At 35.2% G+C, this 21,736-nt stretch overlaps 2 protein-coding genes across 2 annotated transcripts; one reads left to right on the top strand and one right to left on the bottom strand.

The window, feature by feature from the left end:
* Nucleotides 1-470: 470 nt before the first annotated feature.
* LOC130976390 (uncharacterized) lies at nt 471-11,188 on the bottom strand. The gene is made up of 20 exons (XM_057901242.1): nt 11,136-11,188; nt 10,525-10,743; nt 10,218-10,326; nt 9,755-10,129; nt 9,581-9,636; nt 8,888-9,095; nt 8,750-8,805; nt 8,293-8,542; nt 8,028-8,191; nt 7,792-7,919; nt 7,613-7,714; nt 6,640-6,781; nt 6,363-6,449; nt 6,126-6,287; nt 4,785-5,138; nt 3,894-4,000; nt 3,702-3,820; nt 2,696-2,985; nt 1,790-2,005; nt 471-1,389 (listed from the first exon to the last, which is right to left on the bottom strand). The coding sequence occupies exons 1-20, from the start codon at nt 11,178-11,180 to the stop codon at nt 982-984; spliced, it is 3,597 nt and encodes a 1,198-aa protein (XP_057757225.1). The 5' UTR covers nt 11,181-11,188; the 3' UTR covers nt 471-981.
* A 697-nt stretch (nt 11,189-11,885) lies between these two features.
* Nucleotides 11,886-19,391, top strand: LOC130973080 (glutamine-dependent NAD(+) synthetase-like). The gene is made up of 14 exons (XM_057897472.1): nt 11,886-12,008; nt 13,561-13,763; nt 13,871-14,176; nt 14,360-14,583; nt 14,782-14,885; nt 14,990-15,124; nt 15,236-15,404; nt 16,244-16,379; nt 16,545-16,683; nt 17,004-17,180; nt 17,282-17,449; nt 18,076-18,171; nt 18,614-18,742; nt 18,850-19,391. The coding sequence occupies exons 2-14, from the start codon at nt 13,570-13,572 to the stop codon at nt 19,060-19,062; spliced, it is 2,190 nt and encodes a 729-aa protein (XP_057753455.1). The 5' UTR covers nt 11,886-12,008; nt 13,561-13,569; the 3' UTR covers nt 19,063-19,391.
* The last annotated feature ends 2,345 nt before the right edge of the window (nt 19,392-21,736 follow it).

Genomic DNA, 21,736 nt, shown 5'->3' with positions numbered 1-21,736 from the left:
AATCTACCCAAAACAACTCGGTTTGTGACTTGGCTTTTTTTCTTTTTATCTTGGTTTTCTTTCTAAGCTTGACATATAAGACTCTCGTATCATAAATCGAAGACAAAGCCATAAATGGGAGGAACTTTCCTCATTCATTAAAACCCGTTTACCAAATTCATGTTCAATAGGTGGGCTTTAGCTTTTTGCTCTTAAGCCATTCTTTTCACTGAATTTGTTTAATAGTAGTAAGGCATATAAGGTGGACTATGCCATTAAGGAACTAAGTTCAACAAGCCCTCGAAAGGAGAAATTCTTGGGATAAGCCAGTTTATTTTGTTTGTTCACATTCAAAAAGCACTTTAGACAAATCTCATGAGTCATGAGGAATGAGTTTCTTGTCATAGGCTATCAACAAAGGGAGACTCAACTATGATATGTTTAACAAATTTATCACATTTGATATCTGAAAAAAGAGTATTATACGATCTTGAGTTCTCCTACCATATGAGCTAGCTTTTGTGGTGATGGTTTTTTCCAGACTTGTATTACAATTTCTCAACAAATCTACCGCAAACCCTATTACTACAAAGATGTCATTCTTGACCCTTGACTTGATTACAAGATATTATGACAACTTAATAGAACACAAAATAAAACTACTACTAAAGATAAGGAACTTTGGATTTGGGTTGTATTTTGTTTCATCCTATTCCTTGCAAAGAGAACAGGAAAACATAGCGGTATTGGTATTTACTAGTTCAGCTTCGTGCAATAAATTATGAAAATCATTTTCCCATGCTAGAAATTAATATGACTGTTTCTTCTTTGGTAATTAGCATATCTACTTGGGGCATAATGTTGATTGTTGAACATGCAAGGAAAAGGAGCATTCTATTCTTTAGGTGAAACTAAATTAACCATATTTAATGAATGCTGCTATGTTTCTTTAGCATTCCAACACTTTTTACCAGATATACTATTTATTACCTATAGCTTGAGCTAACTTGCAAACAATTGATCCAATTCTGGAACACCTAGTCTATTTCCTTGCTTACCATGCTTCCTGCATTCCACCAATTTAGAAACTGCATTGACTTTCTCAATAATGAGTGGAAGTAGCTGAGATGCCTCATTCAAAAATTGAGCCCCAGCTCCCCCGGAAGCTTCGCCTCCATCGCAAGTTTCTAATTTCGACAACAATTGCACCACACTCTCGGCTGCAGCATCCAAGCTACCAAATGCTTCTTTGCATGCAGATATGGTCTCTGCTACTTCATTCCCTTCAAAAACACCTTGTGTCTCATTGCTTCCTTCTTGCACCTTATTATCAGTTGAACTTTCCTCAGGAGGGCATTTGTCTAATTCATATATTAAATCTAATAAACTATGTGGTGAATTCTTGGGGTCCTACAACAGACATTTAGAACAGCAAATATTTAAGCTTAGGTCATTCATGGTCTTATTGTTCATAAATAATTAAGGGGATCTCCAAATACCATCATTGTGAATTGGTATTAAAAGAATGAACCAGAATCATGATGCACATATATATATAAAATACTACCAGCTGTGTTAATATAGTTACTGTGCAACTTATGAAGCTTATATGAAGACATGAAGTGTCATTAAGTGAGCTAAGCAATGCTAGGTGCCAACTATGATTATATCACATATAAGGGGTAATTTAACTTTAAAGAACAGAATAGTTATCCATTTTGTACCAATACCAATATTTTTATAAGTGCTTCAATTGCAGTTTGGTTGATTAAAGGGCTAGTTTTGTTTATCCGCGAAAAAACTCATATACCTGCTTAGAAGAATTTCTTAATTCGTCAATTTCGTTGTCCTGCAAGGATCTGTTTTTGGATAAGGTATAATTTGGAGCTTTTTCCTCAGAGTTCATGCTTTTATTAGTTATATGTCTGACAGGACTGATAAATACTCTCTTGCAATCTCCTGGGTAATCCTGCTGCACAACATACCTTGTAGAAAACCTTCTAACTACTGAATTTCTTGACTCTGTCTGCACATAACCATTAAAAGAGCTCAAAATACTTAGCTAATGTGGTCTAATCTAGAGAGAAAATAACTCAAGTTGTAGAGTAGTTCAAGTGTATCTTTATTATCCAAAATTTGTGACAAAATTTTCTCCGCAAAGAAGGCTCGCTTTTGGCAAGAAATTAACCCCGCTCAAACCCTCAACTTTTCACCAATTAACAGGCCATGAATATTGTTACCAATAACTTTATAGTTAGAGAAAAACGTCACTTATGCTTAGTCCTATTATAGTGTTATTTCTATATTACATATTAGATGCGTAAATCCCTTTTCCTAAATATAATCAGTTCGTCATCCACCGGTCATTTTCAATATTTTTCCAAGACAATGCAAGAAACGTTCAGAACCGACAGTTCCTCATCGGTTCCATTAGTCGGGATCATCACTGTCTAAAAAGAAGAACCAGCAATATATTTTATAAGCTAGGCATTAATTTCTACTAAAGCTAGTTATAAACTAGCTCAATTGCCAACCTATATTCTCAGTTTTATAATGGGCAGCTTAATAAGTATTTCCCGAGAATAAGAATAAGACAAATAAAACCAAGAGACTAATTCAAAGTAATGGACATAAGAGTTTTCTTACACTTTTAAATCCTTTATGCTTCCAAGAAATAGCCTAATATGACATCATTATTTCATGAAAGAAGACAAACCTTGTGTGTATTTGATAAGCTGCCAAAATGTTGCTTAAACATATCACTGTCTTCTTCACAATGCAAACTGCCAATGTTAGCTTCAAGAATTGGTTTTGACTCGCTTACAGATTCATCTAAATGGAGCTGCTCTGCTTTTATATCAGAAATTTCTTCAGAAGACAAAGAAGAAATACAACTATTATTGAAGTCAACTTGCTCTTCTGAAACAACACCCAACTCTTCATTTTCACAATGGCTACTGAAACCTAATGAATTCTGGTCCTTCCTAATTGCAGCCTTATCCTGTTCTGCCATAAACAATATTTATAAAAGTTAGTTGTATATTTTCTTTGGCTGCAATGCTTGGTACTTTATGTCAAAATCATAACCCCATGGTAAGCCTTGAATAGACTATCCAAGGAGCCAAACTCACATAGGGCATGCTATTTCCTGCTGCAGCCCGTAGGAATATCCTACAGAAGGGGATGCTGCAGAGTGTGCCAAAGCTTAAAGTCACATAGAGGACGGATCTCAAAATGAAGTAATAATGTATGATATAATCCACTGTGCAATCTTATTTTGAATTAAAAGTTCCTAATGTCAAGAGCATGTAATCATGTAGTGAAGCCAGCCTCCTTAGCCAAATATCCAAGACATTAACTCAAGTTATCATACTTGGATATTACTAGTTAATAAGATGAATCACTTACAAAGAAAATAACAGTAATAATTCCTACAAATTATTCAGTCTCAAGTCTCAGACACAAAATTTGCAAACCACACCACAAGCAATACCAGACACCTACTAACTATAATGCTTCAAAAAAGTCAGATACAAGAAATTACAGTCTATAGCCTGAAGGTTTACGTTAGTACAAACTTTCAATACCTTTTGTCATTATAATCATATTCTCCAAACCAAATTTGAAACAAAACTTGGTTGACTAGAGTAAGTCTTATTTGCTCTCAGCAGTAAACATGAATATTTAGAAGAATGTGGTCTGAGGAAAATGGTTGGACTCACTTAAACTTAAGGGAATCCCTTGAAACTTTGTGTTCATAAGATTGTGCATTTCCGGGGAGGAAAGAGAGTCCATGCAAACAGTGTAAACAGCACGCCACTGGTTGTCCAAAGCAATATTGCTGAAATTACAGTGAGTTATGAGCAAAGAACTAATATAGTACGAGAATTTCAGGACTCAGATTTAATACCTACCTAAAACTTCTGCAAGGGGTTGAAGAACATTGAGATTTCAGAGTCTTTGGCAATGAAGAATCATCATCAGATGGCATTTGAACTTCTGGGGATGAAGTACTATCTGCCTGATCATTATCAAGGCAGGAAAAAAATATTAGAAAAATAACTGCTTGGTCCAAATTATAATGCAGAGAGTACCATCAAGGGCAGAGAGGGATCCCTTTTGTTCCAGCACCTACATGTAGGCATGAGTGCATGACACAATTACAAAATGATCTTAAGCCTAGTTTTATAAACAACAAAGATTCGCACCCTCCCTTCTGTTCCAGCACCAGGCATGTGTGCAGTAGAAACTCTAAAAATTCACACCCTTACAGCAGCAGCTTGAACTGGTGTTGTTTAGGGTTTAGACAATGCTTTCATGACCATTTGGATGAAAGCTCTCCCAAAAAAGTATCCACAAATGTAGGTTTGGATTTGATATATGCCTAGGTTGGTGCAACTTTATGAGAAAAAGAAATATCCAAAGCAAAGGCAAACTATTATTTTTCATTTAAAAAAAAAAAGAAGCAAAATTGAACTTTGTTAATGCTCAACTCCAATACCTGAAACTTCAATCATGGCTGATTCAAAGTGGACAAAGAATTTTCGAATGTATCCATGGCATTGACATACTACCTTAGCCAATTTCAAATTTCATTCAAGGTTTAATTTGATTCTAAGGAATAGGTTTTTTATGGAAAATTTAAAAAATGAAATGTCAACTGACAAATTTGCAGCCTTAAACAATCATTTTACACAGTTATATTCTTTAAGGATGGAAATATTCAACCCAGGGGAGTGGAGCTATAATGAAATGGAGTTTCTAGGAAAGGGAAAATAAATAGTTCAAAGTGAGAGTACAGATACCTCTAATGAAGTATAGTTAAGATTCTTGAAGACAGAGTTGGGGCTGGTCACTTTTGATTGTGCCCATCTTGGAAGTCTAGAAATGCTAAATTTAAAAGATGAAGCCTCTTTATGACAACTCTTTGGGCAAAGTAATCCATCCCAGCTTTGAGTGTTGTTCCATAATGACTGCATACCCTCAAGATTGACCTTGGAGTTCTGACAATCCACTGCACTACATATATGACCAAAAGAGAGAGGCTGAGCTAAATTCCTTGTACCCAATGGATCAGTTCTTTCCATTATTCTCCTCAATATCTTAGAAGACAGTGGGGCAGGCAATTTCCATACAAAAATACACCCATCACCATCTACCTGAATACAAATAATATGTTGATATTAGTTACAACGCCGTGGGCATTAGCAACATTTTTTTTGAACATCATGACAAGAGTAAGACCAAAATAAGTGTAGGTCTAGGCCTCCAAAGTAAACTACATAACCATTTATCACATTAATGCACATTCAACAATAATAACAAATAAGTAAATAGGTGATATCACTTGCATGGACGAAATGATACCATGAAATCTCACAATCCCATGTAGAAGCTGGGAGTACTTTGGGAGGAATTTTGGGTAAAGATTGTTCCTGGGAATAATATCTTTTCATTTTCTACCAAATATGGAAATATTTTCACATTCTTATGAATGTAAAAACATTTCTCCCAACCCAACAACCCTTACAGTTTTCTTAAATTTTCCTTTCTATAGTAGTATAGTGAGATTTCACCTTCTACATGGGGTTGTGAAATTCAATAGGGTCATTTGGTCCACGCAATTGACCTCACCTTCATCCTTACCGAAGCCTGTAATGGCTATCTAGAAACCTAAACAACAGAAGTAATAAGAAAAATGAGAAACTTCACAATCATAACTCCATGAAACTTTTCCATTGTTGTAATTCATTTTGGTCTTCAGCTCACATTTTGAATAATGGTACTTGCTGTGATTATGATCCCACTTGAAAGTCAATAATTCGTATTAAGGACTACTTTTTCTACTTCAATGCAATTAATATCTGAAAGCTTGCAAGCATACAGTTCTCTTCCCCATTAGCCACACAATGCATCATATTGTGCTTATTTAAAGAACTGCATGGTTATATGCTTATCTTCAGTACTCCATGTATATGTTTTACCGTCCTTTATTTAACAAGATACTTCAATGTTATCTTAGAATAAGACTTCACTAAGTCCCCACACCCTCCGCACAAAAAGATTCACAACTTTCGCAATGAAAATGCAAATAATCACCTAAGAGAACGTAAATAGAAATGAGCATTAAGCACAGAGAATCTCACTGAAACTATGCGCTTGCAATCAGGCAAGAAGATGACACCAGTTACAATTTCAGCATGCCCAATGGCCTTTGCAACTATCTCTCCAGTGTTTAAGTCATATATGCAGATGGACTTGTTAGAGAACGAGCACACAACATAAGTGCAGCTTGGATCCATTATAACCTGTTAAAAATTAAAATTATCAGCCCCTCATAAGTAGGATGATATACATAGTAATTCTCCAATAATAAAGCTCACCTTTATAGGTTCTCCAAAAGTTTTGTCATGAGTGTACGACCGAATTAGCTTCTGAGAAGCTGTGTTAAAAATCTTTATCTTCTTATCCTATTAATACCCATAATTGAATTAGCAATCAAAAGACCTACTTCTGCAAATTATGAGTAAATGGCTAAACAGATGAAGAGAACTAATTGGATAATTGTAGTAAAATTTACATGGGAGGGCTTCCACAACCAACAACCCAACTTTGAACTGATGTGTACCATGGTTAACAAGTTACAAGCATATACTTTACCTGCCCAACTGTGACAACATTCTCACATGTCCAATCCACAGCCATGTCATAAACAGTTCCAAATTTTGAAGCCTTTTGACGATGTTGCTGTAAAATGTTATGACCATTTTCTGCTTGCACTACATCATGGAGAACTAGGAAACTGTATGAAAGAATCTTTATTTTAATCATAGGGGGAATCACATCGCATAAAAAGTATCAGGATTGACAGCTGGAGTGAAGAAGTGATGGCCATATAGAACAAGGGAATAAGCACACAACCAGAAGGCACAACTTAAAAAGCATGAGTGTAAAAAGTGTGGCCTAAAGGGGTGGACCAGACTGCTTTCAGACCAATTCAGATAAACTAAAAACTAGTAGTCTAATTTCAGCGCATTTATTACAGGTCCTACATACATGCTACATGTTTGAATTTCAAAATGATAATAATTGTGATGCACATTGCTACTGGTATAATGGTAATTTCAAATTTTCAACTGAAATGCATTGGTCCAATAGATGGCAGGTGGTTTATACCCAAAGAATGGAAAAAAAAATATAGTTGTCCTCACATAAATCATATTCACTCAATAAATACAGAACTACCCAACATAATCCGTGATTGATAGGATAGGAGCAATAATCAAGTAGGCATATGACATAACACATAACACATTGAAGAATGGTTTTTTTGTTTTGCCTTCAATGAATGTTTTCCCAGCTTGATAACGAGTGAATTAGAGAGTGTACGTTGAATCATGACTCAGTGGCTTGGTATTCGGTATGTGCTAACAGAAAGTTTCATAATTGTAGTATTAGTCAGATTTTTTTGAAATTTTTTGAACACTTGTTTTCTGGATAATTCAATCTTAAGATGTACCGCTTCAGTTTCCCAGTCTTGAATTCAATTGTTCAGCATAACTTACGTAATCTATTTTTCAATTTTAATTTGCATATGCTTTATGCTTTTGAAGCCAAAACTCTACTAGCATACCTATCCGCACTACAACTGAGGATCCTGCAACTGTTGCTGGTAATATTCACAGATGTCACTGCAGCTGAATGATCATCGATGCTGCCAATGAGATCAAAGTTTCTGCCAGATGTACCCAAAACGTCATTAACAAGCATAAACAGCCAACTTAGCTAGCCTAAAAATTTGCAAACCCACACCTGCCCACATCATACAGATGGATTATGCAATCTCGTCCCCCAGAAGCAAGAAAGTAGCTGTTTTTTGCAATGTCATCAGACATGTCCTGGCTAAAGCTTAATGTAAGAATCTCTGCATCATGAGCACCCTGAAATGATGTGGACAACATAAGTGACCATAAAAAGTAATGTGCAGAATACCTTCAGATATAGTTTACTGCAAGACAGTTTCAAAATGAACTCATGTGGAACTCAACCTGAAAACATGTGTAATCTGAAGTTTGGAGGTTATATATATGGAGATTTCCTCTGCAATCACCAGCAGCTAGATGCTTTCCATCTGAACTAACAGCGAGTGACCGAAATCCTGATTTTGAAAGATTTGCCTTAACTGCATCCCGTTCAAAAGTTCCTGCACTTACTGCAGCAATAGAAAGGAATGGTGCAACACAGTGAGACAAGGATAATCTAATAAACCTATATAAGTGAATTAAGATATTTTTGTCTAAAGTCATAAGCTACCTAGGTATGAAGAGCCCAATAGTTCCATCTTCGATGAATCACGCTCTTCAGCATCTTTTGATAAATCAGATTGCAAAGAGAGATCCCACAGCCTAATTGTACCATCAGCAGAGCATGTTGCAAAAGAAACTCCCCCAAAGCAACCTCGAGCAGTGCATGCTAGGGACGGATCATGGATGTTTTCACAGCATAGATTCTTGATATCCCATATGCATGAGGAATGTGAAACTAGCACAAAACATCTGGCAGGCTGGAAATTAAGGAAAGGATTTTCGCTTTTCAGCATTAACCAATATTAATTTACACGGCACCTTATGGCCTAGAGGATACTCGGAAAAGTTTTTTCTTCGTCAGCAACTAACTTATACAAACCTTGATAGCAAGAAGTTAATATATCGTGATCCATGAATAGGTAACCAAATTCATCATGATTATATTGACAAACATTTTTATTTACCTGATTCACATCATGGATGTCCCAGATGTAGAGACTATGATCTCCATAAATGACCACTGTAGGGTATGAAGTAGAGAATATGTAAATGTGAAATACAGGAATATATTAAATTTATTAAATTGAATATATAGCACTCACCAAGCTTTTCTAAGCCTGAAAACTGACATGCAACAGCATCAGGCAGAGCAAGCAGCTTTTGAAAATCCTGTTCAATAGCTATTTCCTCTGAATATAATATGTTGCCTAGGTATTCTAGAGACATGGGGGTAAATAATTGGACTGTTCCATTGTTGCAGGCACAAGCAACTAGCTTTCCGGATGTTGATAATGCAAAAGCTTTTTGGACCTGAAAATGATCATTACAAAATTGTGAAAACTTACAAGGAACTAACAACATAAGTATTAGTATTTCATAATCGTATTCAATATAGTACGGTTCACAACGGTTTCATCAGTTCTACTCTATTGTTAAGTGAAATTGCCGAATGCATTTAGAGTACATAATGTAAAAATAATAAGTGACAAAGACCATATAAACTGTGCACTTCAGATAATTCACAATCAGACCCAGAAATAACATTTATTCCATTCCAAGGCATAAATTATTAGGATAGCCTAAGTTATGGCCAAAATAGAAGTTTGCCATCTTAGAAACTAGAATCATCATAAGGAATTTCAAGCCTACACTTAGAACATTACTGCAGAGAAAATGTATTTTAAATATATATGCATGTTACTCATGAAACAAACTTTTATCCTCTGCCATTTCCTCTATTAAAAGATAAGTTTAACATGGTTTGACATATTATGAGATGATACAGACTGATATACCTTCAAAGTAACTGATTTCTTAAGTGACAAACGGGAATGAACAAGGTACAAAATTCCTGAAAACAGAAAGAAATGGAGATATTAATGAATTAATCATTTTGGTTCAAGAAATGCAAATGCCTCAAAATCTCGACAAAAATGCCAATCTTAGACTCATTCTGAACCAAATCAAACCTGAATTGGTCAATGCATAAATTGGAAGGCAATCACCAGCTTGTTTACAATTATCATAGCTGCTATTTTTCCACACAGAAGAAGCAATATATATACAAGAGCTTCCTTTATGAATAGCAAGATTTGTTGGCTTTTCATGTATCACTATTGATGCTGACCTGCCCTTTGTTCCATTTATTTGTGTACTTCTAGATGATCCAAGTACCCAAAATTTCAAGTGCTTTTCTCCAGCAGTTATGATTAATTTTGCATCCGATGAGAAGCTGACATTTGAGACAGTAGAGCAAGCTGAAGTTGCTTTAACCTTTGTTACTAGCTCACCACTTCGCCACTCCCAAAGGTAAATATACCCCCCAACCGATACCAAATGTTTCCCTGCAACAGAATACTATAAAATAAGTAAGAAGCAGTAGGTAATCAAATTAATTAAGAAAATCATATAGTTGGCAAAAGTGTAACCAACCATTAGGTGAGAAGCAGATGCATGCGACTCCATATAGATGACCTTTCAGTTCAGAGACAATGGACGAAGTAGAAGAATCCCATATTAGTACTGAGCTCTGGCTTCCTGCCTGCAAGACCTAGTTAGATTCTTGTTGGACGTGGTCTTTCTAAAGAAGCACCACCTTTGTACTAACATTCTCAAATAAACTGGAAGCTATATTTATTCACAGGTCATGAACTGTTTGCGGCGCACTCCTTCGTGTGAACAAGTGACCTTACAAACAGAATACTGCTACCATGATCAAATTAAAAGAGTTGATTCTCACCTCTCCAGCCGCAACAAAGTGCCCATCTCGTGACATAGCCACACAACTCAAAGGCTTTGGCAATCTATAAGACACCATTAGGTGTGACTGAGTACCTAAGTTCACATCATAAACAACCACTACGGAACCAGCCAAATAAGCACATTTGGAACTCAAGCCACTTGAAGCTAACCCATTGCCGTTTTTTGTTGTCAATCCGATTACCTCCTCCAAACCCAGCTGCAAATAAAGAAATAAGAATAAAAAGAATTCATTTAGAAATTAACTCTTAGTTTTGTAACAATATAAGTAGTCACAAGTCAGCACTACCGAACACGCAAATTATTAATTAGCAGATAATTTTGAACTCAAATTTATCACGAAACAAGGGTTTGAGGTTCTAAAATAATTCCACATTGATTTCTTTTATAAGAAAGATAAAAAAAAAAAAATTGGGGGGAATAAGTTCTACTCAGTCAGCAAACTTAAGGTGAAAGTTTTACTTAGCTCACAGTTTCTCCATCCTCGGGGAACAAACAATGTTAGAACTCGTGAACCAGAAATTCACAACTCACATTGCTTTATTTTGAGGGGCTTGAAAAATCAAAAAAGAAAAGAAAAGAAAAGAAAACCTTGAATGCAGCATCGTGTTTGTTGACTCTGTAAGAGGATTTCATTCTGAGACGAGAATGAAGGAATCCCTAATCAAGCTAATGGTCGCTTTTGAAGATCATCTTATTAAGCTTCGTGAATCAGAAACACTGAGCAGAGGGAGAGGCGGGAATTTTGCTCAAATCAAAACTAAAATGAAACTGTTGTCTTTTTTTTTTTAATTTAAAATTTTAAATGCAGAAAGAATATTTTGGCCGGTTTAACTTAATTAACAGAGAACCGGTCATTAGGTCGAATCGGTTAGATCTAAAAACCATATGAAAAAATTGGTTAAAAAATTGGTCGAATTGACGGTTAGTCAGTAAACCGACCAGTTTTTTAAAGGTCTCCCGGTCCGGTAATCCTCCCAAAACGGCGCCGTTTTGTGCTTTAGAAAAAAAAAAAAAAACCCAAAACGGCAAAACCCTGAAACTAAAGAAGGAAACCAACGCAGCCACACCCACTCACCCAGCATCAACTACCCTCTCCTCTCTGAAACTACACATTATCAAGTAAACCTAGCCCCCAGCACTGCAGCCCACCGCCCGCAGCCACCGCAATCTCTGCCGCCACTGCAGCCACGCAGCCCCCGCAGGCCGCAGGCACTGCAGCTCCCCGCAACCCCACAGCCACGCAGCCTCGCAGCGGCGCAGCCACCGCAGCCGCCACACTCACGCAGCCTCCACCGCCACCGTCGGAAGATCTGTCGCCGTCGTGGAAAACTGTGTCGCCGTGATTGGAAGCTCCCTCGCCGTCGTTTGGAAGCTCGTTGGCCGTCTCCTCTGTTCGAGCTCTCTTTCTCTCTCTCTCTGTCGCTGTTGTGTTTCTGTCACTTCCCTTCCTCCTCGCAGCCGGTGAGTACTGTGATAAATTAAATTGAGAACATTGAATAATGAGAATATTGAATGCCGTGTAATTTGTTAATTTTGTTCATAAAATTTCTGTTTGCTGTTCATAATTTTATTCATAATTTTGTTCATAAGCACGTGATAATTCTGTTGCGGAGTTAATTGACTTAATTCTATTCATAAATTTTTTGTTTGTTGAGTAGTTTTGTAAGCACTGTGATGAAAGTTTGTAAGCTGAGTTAATTTTTTTTGGAAAGCGCTGTGATATTTAATTAAGCTGGTTGTATCAATTGAATTTCGATCGAACTAGTGAACTGTTGAACTAGTGATTTTATTGGTTTATTGACTGATTCGATTTTTTGTAACTTTAGTATTATTTAATTAAATTTTTTTTGAAAAAATAACTTAATAAATAATTTATAAATAAATTATTTTGTGTTTGACTGTTTGTTTGTTTAGTTCTAAAAGTACTTATTTTAAAAAAATATGATAAAAAAATTTTTATTATAAAAAAAATTATTTTTTTTAAATTTTTTTATAAATACTTAAATAATTTTTTGAAAATTTATAATTTAATTTTAAAAATTATACTAAATATTAATATTATTATTTTTTATAAATTAAAAATTTAAAAAAATAACTTTTAAACATTTTCAAATGGAGCCTCAAGTCTTCTACTATATAATAAGGAGATAATATTAAATTTAATCTTCAAAATTTTAATTATTTTTTATTAGTCTCTAAATTTTATGAACATGATTTATGTTAATTTTTAAAATAATTTTTAATACATAAATGTTAATGAAACGCTCTTATGACTTATAAATAGTAGTACGCCACTTAAAATTTGACGTCGATTAGTTTTGGTATTTGGATAGTTTAAAAATGGTATTGATTAAAATTTTTCTTTTAAAACAAATGATATGATATTTTGAACTATTTGAATGGCAATCGATATTATTAATACGAGAACTTGTCCGAATGAATTTTATGAAAAGATTTTTTTGTAGTTATTTTTTTAATAGATTTTTTAAAAATAAAAAAATTTTATTTAAATATTTTATATAAAAAATATTTTTATTTATCAACTATATTTAGATATAATAATATAAAAATATTATTTATTTATTATATAAAAATTTTATTTAAATTTTTTTTAAATTTAAATTATAATTTAAAAAAAATGTTTTTTTTTTATATTTTAGTTCTTTTATTTTGTTATTAAAAATTTTTTAATATTAAAAAAATAAAAAGAAAATTTTAAAATTTTTAATTAATTTAATAAATACTGAATTATATTTATAAAATTTAAAGACTAAATTAATGCAAATAAAATTTAAGAGATTAAATTAAGATTTATATATAAGTTTTTTTTTTGTTGACTGATTTTTTTTTTTCTTGGTGGCTCTTTTGGTGAGTGATTTATACGTAAGTTTAGTTGACCAATTAAATATTAAAATGTACATTCTATTCTAGAATAAACAAAATTCACACATTCAATAACAACAACTTGCTACATTCCATTACAAATAAACCTTTCTTCTGTTTCCGTTCCAAGTTCGTGAGGATGAGGCTGTTGAAGGTTGCCACTTGCAATCTCAACCAATGGGCCATGGACTTCGATTCAAACACTCAGCGAATCAAGGACTCCATCGCTATCGCTAAACAATCCGGCGCCGTCATTAGGCTCGGCCCTGAGCTCGAGCTTGCTGGCTATGGTTGTGAAGACCACTTCTTGGAACTCGACACCGTCACACACGCGTAATAGCTTCACTCATTCCTTTTTCTATTTTTCTCTCTTTTCAATTAGAAAATGATGGAAATTGATTTGATTACGTTGTGAAGTATGCTGTGGTTTTGGTTTCCAGATGGGAATGTTTGAAAGATATCTTAGTTGGAGATTTGACGGATGGAATTGTGTGTAGCATTGGAATGCCTATTATCAAGGACTCTGAGCGCTACAATTGTCAGGTTCTTTGTTTGAATCGCAAGATTCTCATGATACGCCCAAAGATGTGGCTTGCGAACGATGGCAATTATAGAGAACTTCGATGGTTCACGGCGTGGAAGCCGAGAGATCATCTTGTCCATTTTCAGCTTCCCGGCGAGATAGCTGAGGCGTTAGGCCAGACATCGGTTCCCTTTGGTTATGGATTTCTGAAGTTTAAGGACACGTATGTTGCATAATCACAAGCTATATTTTTAAAGTGTTTATTAGTTTAGTTTTTCTTTAGGGTTATTTAGTGTGTTTACTTACAAATTCTAGATAATGTGTAAATGCATGTTAAGAACTAGTGTCTTCCAACTACTGTGTGTTTGTTCCAACTTCTGATTCGATGTTAATTTCAAAATTGTAGAGCTATTTCGGCTGAAGTTTGTGAAGAGCTGTTTACTCCAACTCCCCCACATTCTGAGCTTGCATTGAATGGGGTTGAAGTATTTATGAATGCCAGTGGAAGTCATCACCAACTTAGAAAGCTTGATGTTCGTCTTCGTGCTTTTATAGATGCCACTCACACTCGTGGCGGAGTATACATGTATAGCAATCACCAAGGATGCGATGGTGGCCGTCTTTACTATGGTAGAATATGTTTCTCTTAATACAATGATATAATGCTTTGAAGTTGGTGTCTACTGCATATTCTGGAGAATGAATACCTTCAAATATATGCAAGTTGATATATGGACATGTTAACTGTTATTTTAGCTTCTTTTCCAGCTTTTGGAGATTTTACTTATGTGGCCTTTTTGTTCATTTCTTAAAATTTACTCGTAACAGATGGCTGTGCTTGTGTTGTGGTCAATGGTGATCTCATTGCACAAGGGTCACAATTTTCTTTAAAGGATGTTGAGGTTGTGGTTGCACAAATGGATCTAGACATGGTATTTGTTGCATGACCTCCTACCTATAATGCATGCAATGCCATTTTAATCCTCAACTGTTGCCATTGGATTTGGTTCCATAACTCCATTTTTTCTATTGGTAGGTGGCAAGCCTAAGAGGATCTGTAAGTAGCTTTCAAGAGCAAGCAAGCTGTAAAACTAAGGTTTCTTCAGTGGAAGTACCATATAGTCTTTGTGTACCTTTTAATCTTAAACATCGTCTTTCCATTCCGCTAAAGGTAATGCACGTTGTACCATTTTGAGTTGCAACTTTTAGATAGTGTGACAATATTATTCCTTCAATTGCTCAGTTGCCAAGTTGCTAATTGAATATGATATATGCTTTACAGATCAAGTATCACTCTCCTGAGGAGGAAATAGCATTTGGACCTGGTTGCTGGTTATGGGACTATTTAAGAAGAAGCGGAGCATCTGGTTTTCTGCTTCCCCTTTCTGGTGGAGCAGACAGTTCATCAGTTGCTGCAATCGTTGGGTGCATGTGTCAGCTGGTTGTTAAAGGTACATTTGGATTGATGTCAAGTGCTGTTAGATTCTGATATACCTTCAAGGTTCTATCACCTGCCCAACTTGTGGCAGTATGTAGAAGCTATGTTAATAGTGCATACAAACAAATACTGCTTATTTAGGAACAAGAGTAAACCACCAAAAAACTCACCCAAAGTATTTTATCACTGGCAAAAATGTCTCCGAAATTTATTATTGACAAAAATATCCTCAAAGTATTTAAAAATGTGACAAAAAAATGCACATATATGAACTGAAATGTTCTACGGTAATGGAAAAGAACGATGTGACAAACGGATACTGTCAGAATCTCACTTGCCACATTGAATGCTCCGTTAGCCACGTCACATTTTTTCCAATTAACAGAGCAGGCCTTTGATCATGATTGGGCATTTTTGGCATGTTTTTAAATTATTTGAGGGCATTTTTGTTGATTACAAAATTCAAAAACATATTTGTCAGCACTAAAATAATTTGGGTGCATTTTTTGTGGTTTATCCTTAGGAACAAGCATACTATTCAACTGACCACTAATCAAACCTCTGTTAAGTACCACCAATAAAAAGATCTCAAGGAAGGGTGGTTAAGAGGTGATACATAATTAGATGATTATTGAATTGCTTATAGAATTGGGACTTTCATCAATATTGTACTTTTTCTTAGTTCTGTGTGTTTTGAATTCTTTCATTAAAACCAATCTGAAACAATTTCTAGCAATAAAATCAGGATGTCTATCTCTTTTCTCTTTTACATTTTTCAAACGTGGAAGAGGTGGAATAAACAAAACCTTGTAATTTATATGGTATTCATTAGTGATTCACTTCTGCCTGCAGAAATTGCAAATGGAGATGAACAAGTTAAAGCTGATGCAATAAGAATAGGAAACTACAAAGATGGACAATATCCTACTGATAGCAGAGAATTTGCCAAGCGAATATTCTATACTGTTTTTATGGGATCTGAAAACAGGTAAGTAATAAATTTAATGTCCTTCTGTTTTTCAATCTTTGTCTGTACAACTGAGTTTATATCTGCTATTTCTATAGATCCTCATCAATGTTTATAAAGATCAGTCTACTTCTGCTTCACTCACATGTTATCATAATGTTATAAAAAAAATAAATTTCCTTGCAGTTCGAACATGACAAGGTCACGGGCCAAGGTGTTGGCTGATGAAATTGGTTCATGGCACCTTGATCTTTCAATTGATGGAGTTGTATCTGCGTTTTTGTCATTGTTCCAAACACTTACAGGAAAGAGACCACGCTATAAGGTAAATGAAGCATGGACTAGTGAAATTATTTTAATCATAGCTAGCAAGTACCAGAACTCTGTGTTTTCATACACTTGAACTTCTGCACGAGAGTATGTTGATAATGAGATAAAATAAGTGTTACAAATATAAATATTCATATGTAGATCTCCATATTGATATTGGGACCTTGTTACTGACTGGTCAAACTGGCAGAAACTTAGTTTCGTTGCCAGTCTAACCATTTTTATCCTGACTAAAAGCTTGGAAATCTGATGTGTTTAATTGTTTATGTTTTCATGCTGTTATAGGTCAAATAATTTCTTTGTATGCCTTTACAGGTAGATGGTGGATCTAATGTTGAGAATCTAAGCTTGCAGAACATACAAGCTAGAATCAGGATGGTGCTCGCTTTCATGTTAGCATCACTATTGCCTTGGGTTCACAACAAACCAGGGTTTTATCTTGTCTTGGGGAGCTCAAATGTGGATGAAGGATTACGTGGTTACTTGACAAAGGTCTACACAGATTTCGATTATTACTTTCTGAATCGCTTGCTATTATTTCTCATTTTTGTGGTCCATTACACATCAGTTACCAAAGTTGATCTCTTTTACAGTATGATTGCAGCGCAGCAGATATAAATCCTATTGGTAGCATAAGTAAGCAGGACCTTAGGACATTCCTGCGATGGGCAGCCGTCCATCTTGGTTACTCATCTCTGGCGGAAATTGAAGCAGCTCCACCTACTGCTGAATTGGAGCCTATACGTTCTAACTACACTCAGGTATTACTTTGTTGTCTTATATCTTCCTGCACTGATCTTGAATCTCTTGAAGAACCCTTTCAGTTGTGTTTTTTTAATTGCAAACCATATTTGGTATGTGTTTTGTTGCCATATGGGATTTTTGTCAAGTGGAGGTGGTAATGGTGGAATATATCATTACAACAACATGGAGTTCATTAATTTAACTCATCATCTACTTCTATGTATCAAAATGAAATGTAATTATGAAATTTTCCCTAGATGAAGTACAAAGACAATATAAGAGGAAGAAGAGCTTAAATCAGCTTATAATAAAAAAATCTCAGGGAAATCCCCTTAATTTAGTCATTAAAGATCCTTTGGAAGACCTACTTTGCTTCATTTATTGTGTGCATCCAAATAAAAGCAAATAGTGTGTCCAAGAATGAATTCAATCCTATGACAATGTGAGAGCTTGAAAGCTATTATTCTTACCTCTTAGTGAAGTCTAGCGACAAGTAGTTGTGTTCTTCATTATCCCTTTTTAGCAATGCCATATTATGTTCTGCTTATTCGGTTTATATGCAATTATCTATGCAATGATAATTTATGTATAACTCAAGGTTTTAAAATATGTAAGCAAATACCTCATTCTTTGTTTTAAACAGCTTGATGAAGTTGATATGGGAATGACTTACGAGGAACTATCAGTCTATGGAAGACTACGGAAAATCTTCCGATGTGGTCCAGTTTCAATGTTCCAGGTATATCCCTTGCTTCTCCCTCCTGTCTTATTCATGTTCTTCTGCTACCTTTTACTGGTTTTTCAGTTCTAATTTTTCATCTCTGCATTTATGTTTGAAAAGAAAAGGTTAAAGATATGGTAATTCTGCCCGTAACCATCCCATAATGTAAAGTTTAATGGCCCAGAAATATGTAAAACAGTAAAAGCAGAATCTATTTGCAAGCCATTTGACAGGCCTCTGAAAGTGGTTTATTGTTCCTTAAGACTAAAAATTGTGGCAATTATTTCATGATAAAAAAAAAAGAGAAACATCACTGATATTTTCTTAGCAGAAATATTGATTTCTTTGCTTGGTACGATGAAACTCAAAGGAGAGTAACTTCTTGCATCATTAAATCAACGAATTTGGTTTGTTTGGTGGTTCAGCTATAACGTATAGTTTTTGTAATTTACTGTTGCAGAATCTGTGTTATAGATGGGGTGGAAGATTGACTCCATCACAGGTGGCCGAAAAAGTGAAACACTTCTTCAAGTACTATTCAATCAACCGGCACAAAATGACTGTCTTGACGCCTTCATATCATGCCGAGGTATGTAGTTTCTTGGGGTAGAGTTGTATGCCCTCGTACAAATCTTAATTGTATTCTTATAATTATGTTGGTGATGAAAAGTTTACCATTTTTCACTCAACTTGCAGAGTTATTCCCCGGAGGATAATAGGTTTGATCTGCGCCAGTTTCTCTATAATGTGAGATGGCCCTATCAATTTCGGAAGATTGATGAACTAGTGAGTGAGTTGGATGTGAAAGACATTGTTCAAGAAGGAGACCATGTAGCAGCTGTATCAGAAGGTGTTGGTGGGATGGGAGTTGCTGCAGCAGGTTCAGGCAATCCCAAAGTTGGATTCTAACTAAAATTTAACCAAACCAGGAATGAAACAACAGAATAAATTAGAAGTCTGCCTAGACAGAGATGTAGATTTCATCTTTCAAAAATTAATGTAAATTTTTTCCCACTTGATGTAGTCTATAGAGATGTATGAGTGGCTAAGAAACTCAGGTGTCTACCAAATTAATAAATTTAAATGAAAACTGTTCGGTCACCCATACTCATGTTTGTGAGATTTCTGTAAGAGAAACAATACCTCTATCATTTCGCTTCATCCTTTTTATTGTACAGTTTACTCTTGTGAGCAATGAAATTAATCCAACCTAGCATTTCAGCTTCTCTTGTTTATCTCCATGAGAATGCAGTTTAAAAAAAAAGGAAGAGGATGATGCTTTAAGAGAAAAAACCTTCAACAGTTGCAAGTTAGATAAACATGGATAGTTAAAGCTAATTATTAAAATAGAATATTTTTGTATACATATAACTCATATTATAATGCAAAGGACACATCTAGGAAGATTTAGCGTCATTAGGAGGCAGCTAATTATTGTTTGTAAAAATCGTGGAAGAATAGATTTCGATGAATTTGTAAAATTTCTGGAAAATTGCTTGTGCTGATTTTGTTTGTTCTTGTTTAAGTATTTTATAGAATATATTTTATATTTGAAATGCTTTGTATGAACTAAAATACTAGGAAGAAACAAAGATAGGAGTAAAGATAATTAGTTCAGAAAAGATCAAGGATTGGTTTGGTAAAATTCTATATAGTTTGTGTTTTTTAAAACGTATAAACTTTTTATTTTATGTTCAGTAAATAAAAAAAGTCATGTGCTTGTATTTACAGTTTTTGAAATATAAAGGTATTTTTGAAAGCACCTAAAATAAAATTTTTTAATATGGTTTATACATATTAAAATAAAAAGTCTAATATAACCTTATTCATTAATTAATATCCAAATTTAATTCTTATATTAATGTCTATTTAGTATTTTCAATTTTAAAAATTATTTTATCAAACGCATTTGTTGTTTGTGCTTATTGAAAATCATTTTTAATTTAATTTACCAAATATAAATGTTACAATTTTTAAAAAATTATTTTCTAAAAGCAAGTTTTTATAAGTAAAAGTTTTACTAAATCAAATCTAAGAAGATAAAAAAGAAATAGAAAATAAACATATTTCTAAAACGAACAAACAAACATTTTTTATGAGTCAAAATTTTGCGTTAAATAGAAGAATAAAAATTTCTATTTTAAAAATTCCCTCTCATCAAGTAAGGAAAGATTGTAAGACTATAAGAGAATTGCGAAATTCTATTTAAGGATTTCCTTCCATTTGATATAATTGATGACTTAAGAGTTGGAATAATGCAAACTCATCTTTTGGTTGATTATGATTAGCTCTTTATATTTGAACTTTGGTTGTATTGATCAAAATCTAAGTTTTCTATATAAATATTGTTTTGAGGGTTGTTTGAAACATTGATTTCTGTATGGCCCTTTTCAGTTGGCTGTAAATTTCTCTTCTCCTGACCGATCTGTTCCAATATCATTTCGGATTAAAATGAGATCGTTGGTGGCGAAATTTCGCTGGATTACCTTCCGATTGTACCTTAAAGCCATTCACCGCTTTAGCGCTTCCTTTCTAATCCGAACTCTTTCTCGAACTTCTAGAAGTAGGTCGAGCTCTTCCCTTTGAGCTTGGGAGTTAGTGTCTTCGTTGTAGAGGATCACTCTAGGGGATCCTTCTTCTACTTCTACGGGAATCATTGCCTCCATTCCGTAAGCAAGTCGGAAGGGTGATTCTCCGGTGGGAGAGTGTGGTGTTGTCCGATATGCCCATAGGACTTGCGGGAGCTCCTCGGCCCAAGCTCCCTTAGCGTCTTGTAGTCTCCATTTTAGCCCGGCCGGTATGACTTTGTTGGCAGCTTCCACCTGTCCGTTGGCTTGTGGGTGTTCCACAGAGGTGAACTGGTGCTTGATTTTCAAATCGGCTACCAGGTTTCTGAAGCCCGTGTCGGTGAACTGAGTGCCATTGTCTGTGGTGATGGAGCATGGGACCCCAAACCTTGTGACAATGTTTCTGTATAGGAACTTTCGACTTCTTTGGGTGGTGGTAGTGGCTAAAGGTTCAGCCCGATCTATTTTGTGAAATAGTCTATTCCTACGATGAGGAACTTGACTTGCCCTGATCCCTGGGGAAATGGTTCGAGGAGGTCGAGCTCCCACTTTGCGAATGGCCATAGTGAAGTGACGCAGATGAGTTCCTCGGGTGGTGCGGTATGGAAGTTGGCGTGCTTCTAGCATAGGGGGCATCTTTTGACGAATTCTGTTGCTTCCTTTTGCAAGGTCGGCCAGTAAAAACCAGCTCGAAGTACCTTCTTGGAAAGAGCTCGTGCCCCGAGGTGGTTGCCGCACATGCCACCATGGACTTCCTCTAGGACTTCCCTCGTAGTAGAGGTCGAGACGCATTTTAGGAGGGGTGTAGAGATTCCTCTCTTATATAGGACTTCGTGCACTATGGTGTAGTACTGTGCTTCTCGTACTAGCCTTTTTGCCTCCTTTTTATCTGCCGAGAGTGTCTCATACTTAAGATAGCTGATTATGGGGGTCATCCACCCTTGGTCCTGGTCTGATATGCTTAAGACCTTCTTTTCTTCCGAGGTTGACGAATTTTGTAGTGTTTCTTGGATGAC

Source organism: Arachis stenosperma, chromosome 4, assembly GCF_014773155.1.
Source record: "Arachis stenosperma cultivar V10309 chromosome 4, arast.V10309.gnm1.PFL2, whole genome shotgun sequence".
Classification (NCBI taxonomy): Eukaryota; Viridiplantae; Streptophyta; class Magnoliopsida; order Fabales; family Fabaceae; genus Arachis; species Arachis stenosperma.
Note: the sequence above shows the minus strand (reverse complement) of the source record. Positions and strands in the feature narration are given on the sequence as shown.

Excerpts from the sequence above, each read along its gene's own strand:
- LOC130976390 (XM_057901242.1), bottom strand. The coding sequence starts at position 11,180 with ATGAAATCCTCTTACAGAGTCAACAAACACGATGCTGCATTCAAG. Across the intron at positions 2,986-3,701 it reads AGGGATTCCCTTAAGTTTAA|AACAGGATAAGGCTGCAATT; the intron begins GTGAGTCCAACC and ends TGTTTATGGCAG. Across the intron at positions 2,006-2,695 it reads GCTTATCAAATACACACAAG|ACAGAGTCAAGAAATTCAGT; the intron begins GTTTGTCTTCTT and ends GGTTATGTGCAG.
- LOC130973080 (XM_057897472.1), top strand. The coding sequence starts at position 13,570 with ATGAGGCTGTTGAAGGTTGCCACTTGCAATCTCAACCAATGGGCCATG. Across the intron at positions 13,764-13,870 it reads CTCGACACCGTCACACACGC|ATGGGAATGTTTGAAAGATA; the intron begins GTAATAGCTTCA and ends TTTGGTTTCCAG. Across the intron at positions 15,405-16,243 it reads GTGTCAGCTGGTTGTTAAAG|AAATTGCAAATGGAGATGAA; the intron begins GTACATTTGGAT and ends TTCTGCCTGCAG.